Source organism: Oncorhynchus tshawytscha, unplaced genomic scaffold (assembly GCF_018296145.1).
Source record: "Oncorhynchus tshawytscha isolate Ot180627B unplaced genomic scaffold, Otsh_v2.0 Un_contig_17906_pilon_pilon, whole genome shotgun sequence".
Classification (NCBI taxonomy): Eukaryota; Metazoa; Chordata; class Actinopteri; order Salmoniformes; family Salmonidae; genus Oncorhynchus; species Oncorhynchus tshawytscha.
In genome coordinates this window covers 64,144-78,952 of record NW_024608755.1, presented here as the reverse complement: position 1 = coordinate 78,952, position 14,809 = coordinate 64,144, and the positions used below count along the sequence as shown (strand labels likewise).

Sequence of the window (14,809 nt, the reverse complement as noted above, 5' to 3'; positions counted from 1 at the left end):
TTTTGTGATCACCATGTTAACGAGTTATTCTTGATCTACTCTACTGCGTATATCATAATATTTTCTAAACCCTATGAGACGGATCAATATCTCAAATGGTTTTGTTGTTGGACTTTGTACGGTGTTGTATAAGAGATAATACTTTATAGCACAGGGCATGAAATGAATCAAATATATATAACAAAATCCGTTAAGAACAAATTCTTATTTACAATGACAGCCTACCCTGACAAACCCTAACACGGAAGATGCTGGGCCAATTGTGCACCGCGCTATGAGATTCCGAATCACGGCCGGTGGTGATACAGCCTGGATTTGAACTGTGTGTGTAGTGAAGACTGTAGCACTGAGATGCAGTGCCTTAGACCGCTCCGCCACTCTGGAGCATATAATTAGACACACATATTTATCCATGATAACAGATATAGGTTTCTCTCTGTGTTGTGACTCTTTATCTCTCTGAAAATGAAAACTAGGTGATGTGCTCCAGAGTAATAATCAGATTACCGACCATTTAATCCCACCGTACCTTCTCCACTGGTCATGGGTGCACCTCAGCCACGCTCAAGGTCCTAAACAACATCATAACTTTATCGATAAAAGACATTACTGTGCAGCCGTATTCATCAACCTGGCCAAGGCTTTCGACTTCTGTCAATCAAATCACATTCTTATTGGCAGACTCGACAGCCTTGGTTTCTCAAATGATTGCCTCACCTGGTTTACCAACTACTTCTGATAGAGTTCAGCGTGTCAAATCGGAGGGCCTGTTGTCGGGACCTCTGGCAGTCTCTATGGGGGTGCCACAGGGTTCACCTCTCGGGCGACTCTCTTCTCTGTATACATCAATGATGTCGCGCTTGCTGCTGGTGATTCTCTGATCCACCTCTACGCAGACGACACCATTCTGTATACTTGGCCCCTCTTTGGACACTGTGTTAACTAACTTCCAGACGGGCTTCAATGCCATACAACTCTCCTTCCGTGGCCTCCAACTGCTCTTAAATGCAAGTAAAACTAAATACATGCTATTCAACCGATTACTGCCCGCACACGCCCGCCAGTCCAGCATCACTACTCTGGACGATTCTGACTTAGAATACGTGGACAACTACAAATACCTAGGGTGTCTGATTAGACTGTAAACTCTCCTTCTAGACTCACATTAAGCATCTCCAATCCAAATGAAATCTAGTATCGGCTTCCTATATCGCAACAAAGCATCCTTCACTCATGCTGCCAAACATACCCTCGTAAACTGACCATCCTACCGATCCTCGACTTCGGCGATGTCATCTATAAAAATAGCCTCCAACACTCTAATCAACAAATTGGAAGCAGTCTATCACAGTGCCATCTGTTTTGTCACCAAAGCCCCATACACTACCCATCACTGCGACCTGTACGCTCTCGTTGGTTCGCCCTCGCTTCATACTCGTCGCCAAACCCACTGGCTACGGGTTATCTACAAGTCTCTGCTAGGTAAAGCCCACCTTATAAAGCCCCAGCTCACTGGTCACCATAGCGCACCCACTCGTAGTACGTGCTCCAGCAGGTATATCTCACTGGTCACCCCCAAAGCCAAATCCTCCTTTGGTCGCCTTTCCTTCCAGTTTGCACAGTTCTCTGCTGTCAATGACTGGAACGAACTGCAAAAATCACTGAAGCTGGAGACTCATATCTTCCTCACTAGCTTTAAGCACCAGCTGTCAGAGCAGCTAACAGATCACTGCACCTGTACATAGCCCATCTATCTACCTCATCCCCATACTGTATTTATTTATTTATTTTGCTCCTTTGCACCCAGTATCTCATATTCCTCTTCTGCACATCTTCCATTCCAGTGTTTAATTGCTATATTGTAATTACTTAGTCACCATTGGCTTATTTATTGCCTTAACTCCTTATCTTACCTCATTTGCACTCACTGTATATAAACTTTTGTTTTATTTTTTCTATTTTTTTCTATTGTATTATTGACTGTATGTTTTGTTTATTCCATGTGTAACTCTGTGTTGTTCTATGTGTCGAATTGCTATGCTTTTATCTTGGCCAGGTCGCAGTTGCAAATGAGAACTTGTTCTCAACTAGCCTACCTGGTTAAATAAAGGTGTTGCCTATTTTTAAATAAATCACTACCAACCGTTGAGGTTATTATTTTACAGTACCTCCTTGCAACAACAGCGTATTTGTAAATGCTATTCTCAACGCTTTTTACCGTGATTGGTTCATACTCGCCACGCATCGAATCTACACCAATCAGAGTTGAGTATGATATTTCATCGTTATTTCACATGGACCATCTTCACTAGCCAATAGTTATGCGGCATTGGTGTAAAACAGGCACTTCTGTCCAATGAGATAAAGCAGGAGGAAGGTCTATCTGATCTCAGGTCGCCTGGTGTGGAGCTCCCTTCCCGCCTGCGGAGCAGACAGAAGAGAGGTGAAGGAGTTGGACCCGAAGGAGAGTTGGACCCAAAGGAGAGTTGACCTAAAGGAGAGTTGGGCCCAAAGGAGAGTTGAACCCAAAGGAGAGTTGGACCCAAAGGAGAGTTGGACCTAAAGGAGAGTTGGGCCCAAAGAGTTGGGCCCAAAGGAGAGTTGAACCTAAAGGAGAGTTGGGACCCAAAGGAGAGTTGACCCAAAGGAGAGTTGGACAAGCTTTAATAAAACATAATTTTAACATAGCTGGCTATATCGTAACCTCTCGCTTTTAACTTAGATTTGTGAAACAACACGTTTTTTTTCCCCCCGCGTTTTTTCAAAGTTTACGGACATGTTTGAGAAGATCGCTCGTAGTTATTAACTTGTTACCGGTGTTTACGGTGTCTACCACCACCCTGGTACCTGTTACCCCCTCCAGCCCCTGGCCCTGTCTCTTCTCTGCCTCCTCAGATAACCTCGATCTGGGAAAGATGGTGTCGTGGATGATCTCCAGAAGCGTTGTGTGTTAAAGACGAGAATTGTATATTGTATTTAGCTGAAATGATCATTATCAGACGAGTTGTTTTAAAGCTGTTTTCTGTAGCTAGCTGGAGAGCTAACTAAGTAGCTAGCTAACGCTAATTTTAGCACGGCACTTCAACTAACTTTTAATTAAGCAAAGCAATTTCGCTTATTGTAATGGTATTAATTTCGAATTTATATTTGTGAAAGTTATGTAGAAGTTCTGTAAAACTTTTAAAAAAACAACAACAACTCAATTGTCAACATTGGGAAGTAATTACCTAATAGTTATTGTTGCTAGCTAATGTTAGCTTGTTGTTGTTTACGTTTTTTGTCCCTGTAACTAAGTAACTAAGGATGTTTAACCACGTCTTAACTAGCTAGAGGCAGCTCAGTGAGTTATGCTCTCTGGAAACTAGTTAGTTAGTTAAATGAGTTAGCTAGTTAGTTAGTTAGCTTTGGAACCGAAATACTTCCCATCTGTGTGGACTGGTAGATTCAGTGGGATGTTTAGCCTGAAGTTTGTGGTTTAATGGAAACAGGGAATGTGGTGCGGTTCGGACTAAAGTTGGTTTCAGATGTTTATTTGATAGCGAAGGACACATTTCACTTTACATCAAGTAGAGTTAATTCGAGAGAATTCATTTGCCTTTGCATTTTGGTAAAGCCGGCTTTATCGTGGTAGGGTTATTTTCCGTCTCCGTCCTCCAGAATAATGCACACCTCAGCCCAACTAATACAGACTTCCAATATTGTGTCCCATGACTACTAGTTAGTTTGCTGACCACAAGTATGTGAGATCTGATGATGGATGAGTTTGTACATTTTAGAGAAAGAAAACGCCCAGTTTTTACTCTGATCTCCTCACAACTCATGGCCCAGTACAATTACATAACTGTACTGTAGGCTACAGTACATGGAAGGGAAGACTGCTTCAGGTGTGATTGGGAGAAGAGACAGCACAGTATTTACAGTCTACTCTGTGTCCTGTTCTTCCACTGTAGCCTAGACTGGGGCATAAATCACTGGTAAAGGCATCCTGTCAATGCTTCAAAACAATCAGACAATTCATTGAAAAGTAATGCATAAGTGAAAGCATTAGACAACATGTTCTGGTCTACAGGGCTAGCTAGTAGCCATATGCATTAGACAACACATGTTCTGGTCTAAAGGGCTAGTAGCCATATGCATTAGACAACACATGTTCTGGTCTACAGGGCTAGCTAGTAGCCATATGCATTAGACAACACATGTTCTGGTCTACAGGGCTAGCTAGTAGCCATATGCATTAGACAACACATGTTCTGGTCTAAAGGGCTAGCTAGTAGCCATATGCATTAGACAACACATGTTCTGGTCTAAAGGGCTAGCTAGTAGCCATATGCATTAGACAACACATGTTCTGGTCTACAGGGCTAGTAGCCATATGCATTAGACAACATGTTCTGGTCTACAGGGCTAGTAGCCATATGCATTAGACAACACATGTTCTGGTCTAAAGGGCTAGCTAGTAGCCATATGCATTAGACAACACATGTTCTGGTCTACAGGGCTAGCTAGTAGCCATATGCATTAGACAACACATGTTCTGGTCTAAAGGGCTAGTAGCCATTGCATTAGACAACACATGTTCTGGTCTAAAGGGCTAGCTAGTAGCCATATGCATTAGACAACACATGTTCTGGTCTACAGGGCTAGCTAGTAGCCATATGCATTAGACAACACCTGTTATGGTCTACAGGGCTAGTAGCCATATGCATTAGATAGCACATGTTCTGGTCTACAGGGCTAGCTAGTAGCCATATGCATTAGATAACACATGTTCTGGTCTACAGGGCTAGCTAGTAGCCATATGCATTAGATAACACATGTTCTGGTCTACAGGGCTAGCTAGTAGCCATATGCATTAGACAACACATGTTCTGGTCTACAGGGCTAGCTAGTAGCCATATGCATTAGACAACACATGTTCTGGTCTACAGGGCTAGTAGCCATATGCATTAGACAACACATGTTCTAGTCAAGTTAACTTGGCAGTTACGGTCTGCCTGTATCCACGTTTGCGTTTCAAGTTCTAAGTCTGAAGTCTTGAGGGCAGAACTAGGCTCCTGCACTGATTCTGACGTCGCTCTGGTTTCACCTAATCAAATTAACCTGATCATGTGACTAATCACATGATTTAATTCACCAATGACAAAAATAACTTTCAAATGTACTGGGGCATGTGTTGTACAGCCTTGTTTAAGTGGTTATTACAGTTATTTAAGCACGTTATGGTTTAGTGGATTATCTTGTCTCCCAAGTCACGGTGAACCGTAAGCATGTGTAAAACCAGTTTTTCCAGACTGCTGTGTGGCGTTGGCTGGGTCCTTTCCATAGGTTAGTCATTATAAGGTGTGTTCATGATTGATTTGTTTTTGAGGCGTCGTGGAATAGGAATGTGAAATTAGTCATGTAATATACAATGAACTCGCTGTTTATGTGAGCACATTTGTTTACATCTTTGGACATGTTGGGGGTCAATTTGAGTATTTCTTACTACACTGAACAAAAAATATTAATCGCAAAATGCAACAATTTCAAAGTTACAGTTTATATAAGGCAATCAATCAATTGAAATAAAGAAATTAGGCCTTAATTTATGGGTTTCACATGACTGGGAATACAGATATACATCTGTTGGTCACAGATGCACTACATGACTGGGAATACAGTCTGTTGGTCACAGATACACCACATGACTGGGAATACAGTCTGTCGGTCACAGATACACCACATGACTGGGAATACAGTCTGTCGGTCACAGATACACTACATGACTGGGAATACAGTCTGCCGGTCACAGATGCACTACATGACTGGGAATCACTGTCGGTCACATACACCACATGACTGGGAATACAGTCTGTCGGTCACAGATACACCACATGACTGGGAATACAGTCTGTCGGTCACAGATACACCACATGACTGGGAATACAGTCTGTCGGTCACAGATACACTACATGACTGGGAATACAGTCTGTCGGTCACAGATACACTACATGACTGGGAATACAGTCTGTCGGTCACAGATACACCACATGACTGGGAATACAGTCTGTCGGTCACAGATGCACCACATGACTGGGAATACAGTCTGTCGGTCACAGATGCACCACATGACTGGGAATACAGTCTGTCGGTCACAGATGCACTACATGACTGGGAATACAGTCTGTCGGTCACAGATGCACTACATGACTGGGAATACAGTCTGTCGGTCACAGATGCACCACATGACTGGGAATACAGTCTGTCGGTCACAGATGCACTACATGACTGGGAATACAGTCTGTCGGTCACAGATACACCACATGACTGGGAATACAGTCTGTTGGTCACAGATACACCACATGACTGGGAATACAGTCTGTCGGTCACAGATACACCACATGACTGGGAATACAGTCTGTCGGTCACAGATACACTACATGACTGGGAATACAGTCTGTCGGTCACAGATGCACTACATGACTGGGAATACAGTCTGTCGGTCACAGATGCACCACATGACTGGGAATACAGTCTGTCGGTCACAGATGCACCACATGACTGGATCAGTAACCAGACCAGAACACAATAGTACGGTTCATCAGTAACCAGACCAGAACACAATAGTACGGTTCATCAGTAACCAGACCAGAACACAATGGTACGGTTCATCAGAAACCAGACCATGGTATGTTCATCAGTAACCTGACCAGAACACAATAGTACGGTTCATCAGTAACCAGACCAGAACACAATAGTACGGTTCATCAGTAACCAGACCAGAACACAACAGTACGGTTCATCAGTAACCAGACACTTTGTTTTTGTGATTGTAGTAATCACCATGTTAATGAGTTATTCTTGATCTACTCTACTGCGTATATCATAATATTTTATAAACCCTATGAGACGGATCAATATCTCAAATGGTTTTGTTGTTGGACTTTGTACGGTGTTGTATAAGAGATAATACTTTATAGCACAGGGCATGAAATGAATCAATATATATATATAACTAGGCAAGTCAGTTAAGAACAAATTCTTATTTACAATGACAGCCTACCCCGGCCAAACCCTAACACGGAAGATGCTGGGCCAATTGTGCACCGCCATATGAGATTCCCAATCACAGCCGGTGGTGATACAGCCTGGATTTGAACTGTGTGTGTAGTGAAGCCTGTAGCACTGAGATGCAGTGCCTTCGACCGCTCCGCCACTCTGGAGCATATAATTACACACACATATTTATCCATGATAACAGATATAGGTTTCTCTCTGTGTTGTGACTCTTTATCTCTCTGAAAATGAAAACTAGGTGATGTGCTCCAGAGTAATTAATCAGATTACTGACCATTTTGAATCCCACCGTACCTTCTCCACTGGTCACGGGTGCACCTCAGCCACGCTCAAGGTCCTAAACGACATCATAACCGCCATCGATAAAGACATTACTGTGCAGCCGTATTCATCAACCTGGCCAAGGCTTTCGACTCTGTCAATCAAATCACATTCTTATTGGCAGACTCGACAGCCTTGGTTTCTCAAATGATTGCCTCACCTGGTTTACCAACTACTTCTCTGATAGAGTTCAGCGTGTCAAATCGGAGGGCCTGTTGTCGGGACCTCTGGCAGTCTCTATGGGGTGCCACAGGGTTCAATTCTCGGGCCGACTCTCTTCTCTGTATACATCAATGATGTTGCGCTTGCTGCTGGTGATTCTCTGATCCACCTCTACGCAGACGACACCATTCTGTATACTTCTGGCCCCTCTTTGGACACTGTGTTAACTAACTTCCAGGCGGGTTTCAATGCCATACAACTCTCCTTCCGTGGCCTCCAACTGCTCTTAAATGCAAGTAAAACTAAATACATGCTATTCAACCGATTACTGCCTGCACACGCCCGCCAGTCCAGCATCACTACTCTGGACGGTTCTGACTTAGAATACGTGGACAACTACAAATACCTAGGTGTCTGGTTAGACTGTAAACTCTCCTTCTAGACTCACATTAAGCATCTCCAATCCAAAATGAAATCTAGTATCGGCTTCCTATATCGCAACAAAGCATCCTTCACTCATGCTGCCAAACATACCCTCGTAAAACTGACCATCCTACCGATCCTCGACTTCGGCGATGTCATCTATAAAATAGCCTCCAACATTCTAATCAACAAATTGGAAGTAGTCTATCACAGTGCCATCTGTTTTGTCACCAAAGCCCCATACACTACCCACCATTGTGACCTGTACGCTCTCGTTGGTTCGCCCTCGCTTCATACTCGTCGCCAAACCCACTGGCTACGGGTTATCTACAAGTCTCTGCTAGGTAAAGCCCCGCCTTATCTCAGCTCACTGGTCACCATAGTGCACCCACTCGTAGTACGTGCTCCAGCAGGTATATCTCACTGGTCACCCCCAAAGCCAAATCCTCCTTTGGTCGCCTTTCCTTCCAGTTTGCACAGTTCTCTGCTGTCAATGACTGGAACGAACTGCAAAAATCACTGAAGCTGGAGACTCATATCTTCCTCACTAGCTTTAAGCACCAGCTGTCAGAGCAGCTAACAGATCACTGCACCTGTACATAGCCCATCTATCTACCTCATCCCCATACTGTATTTATTTATTTATTTTGCTCCTTTGCACCCCATTATCTCATATTCCTCTTCTGCACATCTTCCATTCCAGTGTTTAATTGCTATATTGTAATTACTTAGTCACCATTGGCTTATTTATTGCCTTAACTCCTTATCTTACCTCATTTGCACTCACTGTATATAAACTTTTTGTTTTATTTTTTCTATTTTTTTCTATTGTATTATTGACTATGTTTTGTTTATTCCATGTGTAACTCTGTGTTGTTCTATGTGTCGAATTGCTATGCTTTATCTTGGCCAGGTCGCAGTTGCAAATGAGAACTTGTTCTCAACTAGCCTACCTGGTTAAATAAAGGTGTTGTCTATTTTTAAATAAATCACTACCAACCGTTGAGGTTATTATTTTACAGTACCTCCTTGCAACAACAGCGTATTTGTAAAGCAACAATTACTATTCTCAACGCTTTTTACCGTGATTGGTTCATACTCGCCACGCATCGAATCTACACCAATCAGATTTGAGTATGATATTTCATCGTTATTTCACATGGACCATCTTCACTAGCCAATAGTTATGCGGCATTGGTGTAAACAGGCACTTCTGTCCAATGAGATAAAGCAGGAGGAAGGTCTATCTGATCTCAGGTCGCCTGGTGTGGAGCTCCTTCCTGCCTGCGGAGCACAGACAGAAGAGAGGTGAAGGAGTTGGAAAGGAGTTGGACCCAAAGGAGAGTTGGACCCAAAGGAGAGTTGGACCCAAGGAGAGTTGGACCCAAAGGTTGGACCCAAAGGAGAGTTGGACCCAAAGGAGAGTTGGACCCAAAGGAGAGTTGGACCCAAAGGAGAGTTGGACCCAAAGGAGAGTTGGACCCAAAGGAGAGTTGGACCCAAAGGAGAGTTGAACCCAAAGGAGAGTTGGACCCAAAGGAGAGTTGAACCCAAAGGAGAGTTGGACCCAAAGGAGAGTTGAGGAGTTGGACCCAAGGAGAGGAGAGTTGGACAAGCTTTAATAAAACATAATTTTAACATAGCTGGCTAAATCGTAACCTCTCGCTTTTAACTTAGATTTGTGAAACAACACTTTTTTTCCCCGTTTTTTTTTCAAAGTTTACGGACATGTTTGAGAAGATCGCTCGTAGTTATTAACTTGTTACCGGTGTTTACGGTGTCTACCACCACCCCGGTGTACCCGTTACCCCTCCAGCCCCTGGGCCCTGTCTCTCTCTTCTGCCTCTCAGATAACCTCGATCTGGGAAAGATGGTGTCGTGGATGATCTCCAGAAGCGTTGTGTAAGTTAAAGACGAGAATTGTATATTGTATTTAGCTGAAATGATCATTATCAGACGAGTTGTTTTAAAGCTGTTTTCTGTAGCTAGCTGGAGAGCTAACCAAGTAGCTAGCTAACGCTAATTTTAGCACGGCACTTCAACTAACTTTTAATTAAGCAAAGCAATTTCGCTTATTGTAATGGTATTAATTTCGAATTTATATTTGTGAAAGTTATGTAGAAGTTCTGTAAAAACTTTTTAAAAAACAACAACAACCTCATATTGTCAACATTGGGAAGTAATTACCTAATAGTTACCTTGCTAGCTAATGTTAGCTTGTTGTTGTTTACGTTTTTTGTCCCTGTAACTAAGTAACTAAGGATGTTTAACCACGTCTTAACTAGCTAGAGGCAGCTCAGTGAGTTATGCTCTCTGGGAACTAGTTAGTTAAATGAGTTAGCTAGTTAGTTAGTTAGTTAGCTTTGGAACCGAAATACTTCCCATCTGTGTGGACTGTGGTAGATTCAGTGGGATGTTTAGGCCTGAAGTTTGTGGTTTAATGGAAACACGGAATGTGGTGCGGTTCGGACTAAAGTTGGTTTCAGATGTTTATTTGATAGCGAAGGACACATTTCACTTTACATCAAGTAGAGTTAATTCGAGAGAATTCATTTGCCTTTGCATTTTGGTAAAGCCGGCTTTATCGTGGTAGGGTTATTTTCCGTCTCCGTCCTCCAGAAAAATGCACACCTCAAGTAGCCCAACTAATACAGACTTCCAATATTGTGTCCCATGACTACTAGTTAGTTTGCTGACCACACAAGTATGTGAGATCTGATGATGGATGAGTTTGTACATTTTAGAGAAAGAAAACGCCCAGTTTTTACTCTGATCTCACAACTCATGGCCCAGTACAATTACATAACTGTACTGTAGGCTACAGTACATGGAAGGGGGAGACTGCTTCAGGTGTGATTGGGAGAAGAGACAGCACAGTATTTACAGTCTACTCTGTGTCCTGTTCCTCCACTGTAGCCTAGACTGGGCATAAATCACTGGTAAAGGCATCCTGTCAATGCTTCAAAACAATCAGACAATTCATTTAAAAGTAATGCATAAGTGAAAGCATTAGACAACATGTTCTGGTCTAAAGGGCTAGCTAGTAGCCATATGCATTAGACAACACATGTTCTGGTCTAAAGGGCTAGCTAGTAGCCATATGCATTAGACAACACATGTTCTGGTCTACAGGGCTAGTAGCCATATGCATTAGACAACACATGTTCTGGTCTAAAGGGCTAGCTAGTAGCCATATGCATTAGACAACACATGTTCTGGTCTAAAGGGCTAGCTAGTAGCCATATGCATTAGACAACACATGTTCTGGTCTAAAGGGCTAGCTAGTAGCCATATGCATTAGACAACACATGTTCTGGTCTAAAGGGCTAGCTAGTAGCCATATGCATTAGACAACACATGTTCTGGTCTACAGGGCTAGTAGCCATATGCATTAGACAACATGTTCTGGTCTAAAGGGCTAGTAGCCATATGCATTAGATAACACATGTTCTGGTCTACAGGGCTAGTAGCCATTGCATTAGACAACACATGTTCTGGTCTACAGGGCTAGTAGCCTATTGCATTAGACAACACATGTTCTGGTCTAAAGGGCTAAAGCTAGTAGCCATATGCATTAGACAACACATGTTCTGGTCTACAGGGCTAGCTAGTAGCCATATGCATTAGACAACACCTGTTATGGTCTACAGGGCTAGTAGCCATATGCATTAGACAGCACATGTTCTGGTCTACAGGGCTAGCTAGTAGCCATATGCATTAGATAACACATGTTCTGGTCTACAGGGCTAGCTAGTAGCCATATGCATTAGACAACACATGTTCTGGTCTACAGGGCTAGCTAGTAGCCATATGCATTAGACAACATGTTCTGGTCTACAGGGCTAGCTAGTAGCCATATGCATTAGATAACACATGTTCTGGTCTACAGGGCTAGTAGCCATATGCATTAGACAGCACATGTTCTTCTCTACGGGGCTAGTAGCCATATTACGCTGCAGACAAGTTAACTTGGCAGTTACGGTCTGCCTGTGTCCACGTTTGGCGTTTCAAGTTCTAAGTCTGAAGTCTTGAGGGCAGAACTAGGCTCCTGCACTGATTCTGACGTCGCTCTGGTTTCACCTAATCAAATTAACCTGATCATGTGACTAATCACATGATTTAATTCACCAATGACAAAAATAACTTTCAAATGTACTGGGGCATGTGTTGTACAGCCTTGTTTAAGTGGTTATTACAGTTATTTAAGCACGTTATGGTTTAGTGGATTATCTTGTCTCCCAAGTCACGGTGAACCGTAAGCATGTGTAAAACCAGTTTTTCCAGACTGCTGTGTGGCGTTGGCTGGGTCCTTTCCATAGGTTAGTCATTATAAGGTGTGTTCATGATTGATTTGTTTTTGAGCGTCGTGGAATAGGAATGTGAAATTAGTCATGTAATATACAATGAACTCGCTGTTTATGTGAGCACATTTGTTTACATCTTTGGACATGTTGGGGGGTCAATTTGAATATTTCTTACTACACTGAACAAAAAATATTAATCGCAAAATGCAACAATTTCAAAGTTACAGTTTATATAAGGCAATCAATCAATTGAAATAAAGAAATTAGGCCTTAATTTATGGGTTTCACATGACTGGGAATACAGATATACATCTGTTGGTCACAGATACACCACATGACTGGGAATACAGTCTGTCGGTCACAGATACACTACATGACTGGGAATACAGTCTGTTGGTCACAGATGCACTACATGACTGGGAATACAGTCTGTCGGTCACAGATGCACTACATGACTGGGAATACAGTCTGTCGGTCACAGATGCACCACATGACTGGGAATACAGTCTGTCGGTCACAGATGCACTACATGACTGGGAATACAGTCTGTCGGTCACAGATGCACTACATGACTGGGAATACAGTCTGTTGGTCACAGATGCACTACATGACTGGGAATACAGTCTGTTACAGGGAATTCAGCAGAGTTCTCTTGAGACATTTTTAAAACTCACTGAAACTCTGAAAATAAATATATGGGCAAATGATACCTAACATGATGCTAATAATTGACCTGCATTACGGCAGGCAGCTAACTGTTAAATTACACTTTCCATCCTTACTGGGAAGGTCAGTCTCTGCGCTCACAGATGCACCTGTGACTGAGACATACAGTCTGTAGGTCCAATGACGTAGTATGACTCTGAATACAGTCTGTGGTTTTGGCCTAACTGACTGGGAATACAGTCGCCATTTTAACCTCAAAAGATGGATGACAGGACCACCGCTAAATTGTGCTGTAGCAACAGATGTGTATTTCCACATGGGGAATATCAGCCCTTTACCCCTGTAGCTGAAACCAGATGTTGGGTTGATATCAGTCTGCCTGGGTCTTAAAATCCTTCCTCCGTCTTTATCCCAGAATACATCTGACTCTCTCCCAGGCTTCATGCTAGGGCCGTGATACAGTGGGTGTACTGTCAGACATTACATTTTTTTTTTTTTTACCAGAACTGGGAAAGTTGATCTAAAACAGAATGTCAAGGCTTGTGTATCTGGGAATACTGCATACTGCTAGAGATTTCACACAATGTTTCAATAAGCCTCTGCAGGCTCTGTCTCCTTCATGGTCAATGTTTCTGGAGAAATATTCCTCCTCCCCTGTGTCAAAATATGCAGCCTGCATGACTGGGACAGGGTCTATTTCTGCAGGCCAACAATGATTTATGTTTTATTTGGATTGTCCATCTGTAGATGCTCTATAGACTAACTACTAGCGCTAACCTTACCCTTCTCCTAACCCTTAACATGAACCCTGACCTCTTAACCCTTAACATGAACCCTGACCTCTTAACCCTTAACATGAAGCCTTAACATGACCTCTTAACCCTTATCCTAAGCCTAAACATAACCCTGACCTCTTAACCCTTTTCCTAAACCTAAACTTAACCTAGCCTTAAAATAAACCCTAACCTGAGCAAGTAATTACTTATCAACAGGTAGTTTGTTGATAGTATGACCATCCTGTAAGCATCTACAGATGGAAAATCTGGATTGTCAAATAAAGCATGACCCAATGATTGTGTCCTGAGACCTGATGGTGGGGTACCAGGACAACAACCTCTCCTTCAACGTCAGCAAGACAAAGGATCTGATGGTGGGGTACCAGGACAACAACCTCTCCTTCAACGTCAGCAAGACAAAGGATCTGATGGTGGGGTACCAGGACAACAACCTCTCCTTCAACGTCAGCAAGACGAAGGATCTGATGGTGGGGTACCAGGACAACAACCTCTCCTTCAACGTCAGCAAGACAAAGGAGCTGATGGTGGACTACAGGAAACGGAGGGCCGAGCCACGCCCCCATCACTCCCCCGTTCACATCGACGGGGCTGTAATGGAGCGGGTGATATCTTGGTCCATGGAGCCACGCCCCCATCACACCCCCGTTCACATCGACCCATAGTGGAGCGGGTCGAGGGCTTGGTCCATGGAGCCACGCCCCTCACGCCCCCGTTCACATCGACGGGGCTGTAGTGGAGCGGGTCAAGTTCCTCTGTGTTCACATCAATAACAATCTATCGTGGTCCAAACACACCTAGAACTGTGAAGATGGTACCTTCAGATCCTCAAAGTTCTTCACCATTGAGAGCGTCTTGACTGACTGCTTGACATCAGACCACAAGGCACCACAGAGGGTAGTGCGGCCCAGTACGTCCCTGGGGCCAAGCTTCCTGCCATCCAGGACCTCTATACCAGGCGGTGTCAGGGGAAGGCACCACAGAGGGTAGTGCGGCCCAGTACGTCCCTGGGGCCAAGCTTCCTGCCATCCAGGACCTCTATACCAGGCGGTGTCAGGGGAAGGCACCACAGAGGGTAGTGCG

At 43.4% G+C, this 14,809-nt stretch overlaps 1 protein-coding gene and 1 long non-coding RNA gene across 7 annotated transcripts in view; both read left to right on the top strand.

Moving 5' to 3' along the window:
- Nucleotides 1-2,451: 2,451 nt before the first annotated feature.
- LOC121843786 lies at nucleotides 2,452-9,458 on the top strand. 6 transcript variants are annotated; one of them, XR_006081738.1, is made up of 2 exons: nucleotides 2,452-2,468; nucleotides 9,353-9,458. It is a non-coding gene; the product is annotated as an uncharacterized LOC121843786 (long non-coding RNA). The 6 variants fall into 6 exon arrangements; XR_006081736.1 differs by lacking the exon at nucleotides 2,452-2,468 and adding an exon at nucleotides 2,497-2,518; XR_006081739.1 differs by lacking the exon at nucleotides 2,452-2,468 and adding an exon at nucleotides 2,519-2,535.
- Nucleotides 9,459-9,586: 128 nt separating this feature from the next.
- Nucleotides 9,587-14,809, top strand: part of LOC121843785 (receptor expression-enhancing protein 3-like) — a 41,870-nt gene continuing 36,647 nt past the window's right edge. Inside the window, exon 1 of the mRNA XM_042313602.1 lies at nucleotides 9,587-9,864. Within this exon, the coding sequence (XP_042169536.1) occupies nucleotides 9,833-9,864 (32 nt within the window). The 5' untranslated portion in view covers nucleotides 9,587-9,832. The remainder of the gene's footprint in view (nucleotides 9,865-14,809) is intronic.